The 8,070-nt window shown below is 26.7% G+C and overlaps 1 protein-coding gene across 1 annotated transcript; it reads right to left on the reverse strand.

Moving 5' to 3' along the window:
* Window positions 1-2,549: 2,549 nt before the first annotated feature.
* LOC117168518 (general odorant-binding protein 56d-like) lies at window positions 2,550-7,208 on the reverse strand. Its single transcript, XM_033354251.1, has 5 exons — window positions 7,105-7,208; window positions 6,939-7,017; window positions 3,423-3,511; window positions 3,232-3,337; window positions 2,550-2,743 (listed from the first exon to the last, which is right to left on the reverse strand). The coding sequence occupies exons 1-5, from the start codon at window positions 7,168-7,170 to the stop codon at window positions 2,658-2,660; spliced, it is 426 nt and encodes a 141-aa protein (XP_033210142.1). The 5' UTR covers window positions 7,171-7,208; the 3' UTR covers window positions 2,550-2,657.
* Between the last annotated feature and the right edge of the window lie 862 nt (window positions 7,209-8,070).

Below are 8,070 nucleotides of genomic sequence, written 5' to 3' on the forward strand. Positions count from 1 at the left end.
GAAAAAACGTGATTTGGTTCCAATTGTTTTTGAGATGCTGTGTAGTTATGGAAAACAGATCTATATGATACATTCGGTCTGGGAAATTCCGATCCCGAATTCAAGTCATCTGATGAATCATCTCCATCAGAGCCAGAGTAATCTGGATTAGGTATGATGATACGTTCATCATTTTCATCGGAATCCCATTCCGATTCGGAGTTCGTTGCAATTTTTGAGGCTTTACGCTTTGGCATTTTTTTTTGCTGGGTGTACTCGAAAATTCCCAGGATGACAATGCGGTGAAGGTGTGGTTTGATGTCAGAGTGCAAGAAAGGTTACGGAGTCGTTGGAAATTTATTCTTGATGATTTTTCCGGAAAGCGCATCGTTTATTGTAAAAAAATTCATGAATGTTTTCCCAAAAATTTTGCCATTAAGACGCCATTTTGAAAATACTAAAACGAAAAATCGATCTTTGAACTATGGATTCTCAAAGTTTAGAGATTTATTCCACCGGTTAGTGAGATTCCAGGTTAATTACAGACTCGAAAAGCTTTGGAAAATGGTTCACAAAAAAAATAGGCACGAAAAATCACGTTTTTTTTGTTTAAACTACATTTTGGGATAATAAATAAATCTTTTGAGGAATTTCATTGGCACCGTCGGAAAGAGGAGATCTTAAGCAATCAAAATATATATGTCTCAATTTTTTCTAGTTTTGAATAGTCTTAGTTATTGGCTGTTGAAAAGCAGTGTCCCGGTAGTGGCGTTTTGGCCGTTTAAGGGTTAATAATAATAATAACCAGGAAGTTTAATTTTCGACCAAAAAGATGAATTTTCAATAAAATACAAGAATTTTCGAATAACTAGTTTAACTTTAATTAAACTGAAAAAGACAACTTTTCAAAACGAAAATGGAGTAATCGAATAAATAGTCCAATTTTTTATAAAAGAAATTTATTTTAGACTAAAATGATGAACTTAGCCTAAAAAAAATACAATTTTTCAACAAATAAATATTTTCCAGTCAAAAACGAAAGATCATCCAAATTGTTTATACTTTAAGACGAAAGCCGAATTTTCTGTGAAACAGTTAAATTTTCAACCCGAAAATATTAATTAAAAAAAAAAACAGTTTATTTTCAACTCAAAATTTACATTTTTTACCAAAAAAGAAAAAATTTGAAATGAATAAATTTAGCTTTCTACCAACAAAAATTTTCAACAAATAAAGATTTTTCAGTGAAGAAAACAATAAGTTCATTCAAATATGATTATTAACGAATTTTCAATTGATAAGTATTAATGATTAACCAAATTTGTAAAAATTACAATTTCAGTTAAAAAATTTATTTAGAAAAATGAATTTTCAATAAAACAGGTAAATTTTCAACAAAAAAAAATTGTTAACAAAGTATAGTTCAACTTTTACTCGAATAGTTACATTTTCAGTTAAAAAAATTAATTTACAAATGAAAAAAAAACTAATTTTAAACTAAAATTATGAATCCTTAACAAAGATATACAAATGAAAATTTTATGACTAGTTTGTAGCTGTTTTTGTTTAAAATAGCAATCCCAGCATTTATTAAATGCGTTATCAATTCTGAAAAGCAGTAACATTGCTGGATTTAAAGGTGAATTTTTCATAACAAATATAAATTATATAAATAATTGTCAAATATCTTTACATAAAATATATTACTCTCAACATTCGTTAATTGTGTAATTATTTCTAGAAAGTAATAACTTTTTATAATTGACAAAGGAAGCATGTTTAAACAAATCAAAAGTATTTAAATAATTCCTAAATGTTGTTTATAGAAATACTTTACTCTTAATAGTTGTTAATTGTCTAATTATTTCCTGTAAATAATAATTTTTTACTAGTTACAGGGGAAAATTTGTTTAGGGAAATGAAAATTGTTTAAATAGTTACCAAATATGTTAAAGAAGAAATATTATTTATGAAATTCATCAGCTGTATAATTTATTCCGCAAAATAATGACTTCACGTTTCGTGAGCAAAGAGAATTTTTTGAAGAAATAATAACTTTTAAAAATTTGAAAATTAATTAAAAGATACTTAGAACCTTCCGACTTTTCAAGCAAAAAAAATTAGTTTTGGAAAGATTACAAAAACTACAGTCTTTAGCATAAATTTTACATAAAACTGCTACTTCTCATTTCTTGGGACATTTTCCGGGCACAATACAAGGATATTGGAAGTGTCAACACTACAGATTATTGGATTTAAATTACTACTTAAACATTTTTTAAAAGGTAATTAAACTTTAATTTACAAAAATTTAATAACGAGTAATTTTGTTTCGAAAAAACTAGCTCTTCCCATTTGAAATTCTGTGTTGATTATAAAAGCCCGAGGGCACGGGTTTATATTGCCCAATTAAAAAAAAATAGAATTTTAACGAATAAATTGAGGAAGATCGATCAACAAAAATCGAAATTCCAATTTAACGAATATAATTCAATAATGAAAAATTTTTCGATTATAAAATGCAGGTTTCGTAACTTTAAAATATTTATTGAACACTCATTGACAATAAGTAAAATAAAAACAATAGACGAACTATATTTTGGAAGAATACATTGACTCTTAGACTTTAATATAATAATAAACGTATTATTTCTATTGAAGAATGCCATTCTTTCCTTTCAGGGGAAAAAGAATACTGATGGATCAAATTCATATTGACATTTAACGTACCTGAAGGAAAGTTCACATTCGTCATCAGCCGCAACTAAAAGAGAAAACATTTTTTTGTTATTTTTCATTTAACATTATTTTAACTTACACGTATTATGTGTAAACTAAAATTGTTCGTTTTGTAAATAACCATTTTTAATTTGGAAATCTATGAAATTATTATTAAATAATCGTAAGAGAATTTAGGTCCCAGATCAACGAATTAATAACCCCCCCCCCCTACTCTGCCGAACTGCTTCAGCCGAGTTTGGCCAGCGTTGAAAATTAAAGAAGAAATGTTCACTGAAGCACTTTTAAATTACAAACATAATTTAAATTTAATGTACTGGTAAATGCGATTGATATTCCTGCACTTTTAACTGAAAGTTTGATTATGTGAATCCTTTTTATTCTGCTTTCATCCGGGCCCTCAATTTGAAAATTTTCCCAGACGTAAAAAAATTCTTTTCTTTTTATAAATTCCAAAAATGTGATAAATGCATGTAATTCAGAGTTAAATAATACTGAACAATATTTACATACCTTCACTTGAACATTTTTTAACGCCTTCAATCAACCTATCGCCATTTGCTGGCAGCAAACTCATTTGTGCTATTAACATATTGGGCTCAAGTTTACCGTTCTTGATCTAAATAAACCATCACAAGAAAATAATTATTTATAACTTTATTTACATAGATTATGGTTTGTTCAAAATTTCTCTATATACTTACCCCTTTTGTCATTTTCATGACACATCTCAGGTAACATTTAAGATTTGGGTCATCGGGAAATTCACCTCTGACTACTCCTTCAACTAATGCTGTGAAAATGTTTAAAATTTCTATATCTCATAGCTATTCTAAATTTCAGTGTAATTCCTTAAAATTACAATATGTAGAAAAATTGCGAGATGAGAAGCGTATGATTTTTAAATTGCAGAGAGTGCCCAGAAAACTTCATTTTCAAAGTACCCTGAGTTTTCCTGGACAAAAACCCAGCTAGCACACAATTTTAGAACGTACTTGGAACGTCCTAAAATTGTTTTTTGGACGTACAAGTCAAAACAGGTTATTTGAACGTTTCAAAAACTGTCCTAAGTCAAACCAAATAATGTTCTCAAGACGTTTTATGTTCGAATTACCTCTTTAAAACGTCTCTGGAACATTGAATGTTTACGGAACGTTATATACACTGACTTAGGACATTTTCAAGCCGTTCTAAAGATGTTCTTTAACGCTTGTGCCCACTGGGAAGTGCCTAATTTTCGACTCAAAAAATGTCTAGACGTGATTAATGTGCATATAATAATGTGACTAATGTTCTTTTGAATAAAAAGAATTTTTTTTAAATCGATGAAGTTTGTAATAATTTTAGGTGAATTTCACCGAATTCAGGATAAATTCATAAGGCTTCAAAGAATTCAAGTTAAATTCAAATGAATCAGAAAAAAAATACAAAATTCAATTAATTTGAATAAAAATGGAGTGAATTTAGAGTAACTTTAGGTAAATAAGAATGCAATGATATTTAATCAGAAAAAATACAGAATTTAATTGATTTTAGAAAAAATGGAGTGAACTTAGAGTAATTTAAGGTAAATAAGAATAAACTTATATTAAAAAAACAATGTATTCAAGAGAATTAAAAAAAAATTAATTAAAAGGTTCCATATAATCTCTTGGATCCTTTTAAGCTTTGGAAATATCTTTAAATAATTTAAAATACGCTAAGGTATTTCAATTCCTTTAAAATCTTTTGAAATATCTTAATATTTTTTAAACTTTTAAAAATTCTTCGAAATTTCTGAAAATACCCTAAAATTGGTAAACTTCTTTCAAACTCCTTAAAATGACTAAAATTTATTAAAATATTTGGAAATATGTTGAAAATTTCCAAATGTTTGAAATCCCTTAATATTCTGAAAAAGTAGTAACAATTGATTGGATTTTTTTTTTAATTTATAAGATATTTTAAATCCTTGCAAAGTCCCTTGAAACTTTTTAAAGCTCTTCAAAATTACTTGGAATTTTTTTAAATACACAGAAATGTTCTAAATCCTTCGAAAACAAATTAAATTTTTTAAAACTGTTAAAAATTCCTTGGAATTAAAAAAAATATTCCTAATTATTTAAAATTCTTTAGAATCCCTTTGAGTTTTTAAAATATATTTAAAATACTCTAAACGATTTAAAATCATTAAACATATATTCAAATATTTTGTAATTTTTTAACTCAGTACATTTCATTGGAATTCTTAAAAGTAGCTTAAAATGTTTTTAATTCTTTAAAACCCCTTAAAATTATTCAAATTAATTGAAAGTTCTTGGGAATATGTTAAAATATCCTGAAAATTTAGAAATTCTTTTGTCTTTGGAAAACGATAAAAAATTGAAAATTTTGAAAACCCTTAAAATTTTGCATTTTTAAAAAAACTTCTAAAATATTTAAATTCCTTGGAAATCCCTTAAAATTTTTTTAAAATCTTGAAAAGTTCTTGGAATCTTTAAAAATACCGTGAAGTCCTTTAGAATCAATTAAAGTTATTGAAATATATTAAAAATACCCTAAAAGATTTCAAATCCTTCAAAATCTTTTGAAATCTCTTATAATCTTTTAAAAGTTTCAAGAGTTTCTTGAAACATTAAAAAAAAACTCTAAAATTTTTTAATTCCTTAAGAATCCCTTCAAGTTTTTGAAATACTTCATTTAAAATACCCTAAAATATTTGAAGTCCTTTAAAATTTTTTAAAATCATGTAATATTGTTTAACTTTTGAAAAGTAATTTTATTTTTCAAAACACCTTAAAATTTATAAAATACCTTAAAATCTATAGAATTCTTTGAAAACCCTCTAAATTATTGAGATTAATTTAAATTTCGTTATAATATGTTAAAATATTCTGAAACCTTAAACATTGTTTTAAATCTTTAGAATTTATAAAAAGTCCCGAAAATATTTTAAATCCCTGAAAATGCTTCAAAACCTTGATACATTTTTTAAAGTTATGAATGTTTTCAAACCTCTTTAAAATTTCTTCAAATTTTAAAACATACTCTAAATTCTTCAAACTTCTTCGGAATAAATTTAAATGATTGAAATATATAAATACTTTAAGATATTTCACATCTTTTGAGATTGCTTGAAATTTTGGAAAACTGTTGAAAATTCTTTGGAATTTTGAAAATACCTTCAAGTTTGTTATCTTATAGGTTCTACAAAATCGTACCAGATCTGCCAAAATTCTATTAAATTTGTTAAAATATCTTTAAGAAAATATTAAATCCTTTAAAATTATAACTTCTTAAAACTCTTCTAAATTCGTTGAAAGTTTGAAAACTACCCTGAAATCTTAAAAATTTTGTGGAATACGTAATTAATTATTTGTTTCTCGGTATAATTAGTCCCTTTTCGGAGTACAGTCTATCCTACTAAAAAATCGGTATTCATACCGAAATTTTTGTACACATAGCCATAGCCTTTTTGAAACCCCTATGCATTTTTTTTAAATCCCTTAAAATCTTTCCAGCTCTTGTAAATTCCTTACAAATTTGTAACTCACTTTAAAATACTTTGGAATCTTTTAAAATACAGCAAAATATTTAAAATCTTTAAAAAACCCTTGAAATCTTTTTAAATTCCTTAAAACTTTTTAAAGCTCTTGGGAATTCTTTGGATATTTCAAATATACTCTACAAAATCTGTCAAAACCTAGGGAGTACCGTTAAATTATTGAAATTCATTTAGATGCTTTGAAATATTTTAGAATACCATTCAATATTTAAAATCCTTTGAAGTCTTTTGAACTTCCTTGGAACTTTTTAAATCTCTGAAAATTTCCTTCGATTTTTAAAAATTCCCTGAAATACTTTGAAATCCCTTTAATTTATGGAAATCTCTTACAAATTTCTTTGTATCTATTAAAGAACCCTAAAATATTTCAAAAGAATTCAGGAAAATCCTGAAATAGGTGCAGATCTAAATTCAATAGTGGTTAACCGATTGATTAATTTTTCAAAGAAATATGTCTAAAGTGATATTTTTATTTGAAAAAGTGACTATGGTGACTTTATGTTTAAAAAGTGACTAAAAGTGATTGTGTAGAATCCCTGAGTATTTTCGAATACTTAAGGTGCTTTTTGCAGAAATTCTCTAACTTTTGTCATTTTTTTTAAATCCATAACTTTTCCCTATTTGTTACGTTAAATAATATCAATCAACTAATATCTGCATACATTTTTTGACTTACCCAAATCTACTGGTACTTTCGATGTACAGGATTTCCGCATTCCCTTTGCCATATTATCCACTTGATCCTGACTCATCCCCTAGAAATAAATTGCAATTTTATTAAGTTTACGCACTTAAAAAAGAATGTTTCGAATAATTTAACTCTATAATAAAATTTTACTAACACATTCTGCCTTTTTAAGGATAAAAAGGACAGGGACAATCAAAAGCACAAATATTCGTCGATACATGATATTCAAGATGTGTTCGCTTGATAACGAAAAATCAAATCTTAGAGATTTTCTTCTCTAACAAGGCCTTATAAAGCATCTGGTCTATAATTTTGTAACACTGTGTAAGTGAGGTGGTCATTAAAGAACCTCGACAATTTCACATCGTGAATTACTCTGTAAAAAAAAATCTATTGAATTTTACATCTCTGGTGGATGTAAATAAAAGGAGCCTCGTGTATCGGAGTAACTTTACGAATATGTTGTGATATTCCAATTCGGCCGATAATTTTACATGCGAAAATGTAAAATTAATTACGTGAAAAAAATAAAATAAAAAAATATGAAATATACGTTTTGAATAACCGCATTTTTTCCGTTCCAACAGCAGAAAGTGTAAAAGGCAAAATAGGAATAGCTCGGATTCGGTCTACTTTGTGTGAAAGCTATCAAAGAAGTTGAAGATAGCTGTCAATTTCATCGCATTAAAAATAAATATGCTCCAAAATTGAAGGATGAAGGCATCGAAAAACAAGGAATACGAGAGATGCTTTCGTATTCACATATTATTTGATTAATTATTCTAAATTTTAAATTAATTATAAATAAAATTTTTTACAGTTTCCGCCAGGCTAAAATTAAAGATCTTTGATAAAATTAAAAATCTCGATTTAATTTTCCATCACAGTAAAGTGATTTTACCGACGCATGGTATTTTTACAGGCTGTGACTGAATTTTCCCTTATGAATGTAAAGTTCGTACGAGGGGATGTGTAATTTTATTTTTATCGAGTGTATAATATTACACTGCTGTTCGAGGTTCCTTTTATTTACATCGCTAGAGGATGTAATTTCACATACTTTTGTAAAATCACACAGTGGAGTGTGTGATATTTACAATGATACAATATTTAATTTTCC

The sequence above is a fragment of the Belonocnema kinseyi genome, chromosome 2 (genome assembly GCF_010883055.1).
Source record: "Belonocnema kinseyi isolate 2016_QV_RU_SX_M_011 chromosome 2, B_treatae_v1, whole genome shotgun sequence".
Classification (NCBI taxonomy): domain Eukaryota; kingdom Metazoa; phylum Arthropoda; class Insecta; order Hymenoptera; family Cynipidae; genus Belonocnema; species Belonocnema kinseyi.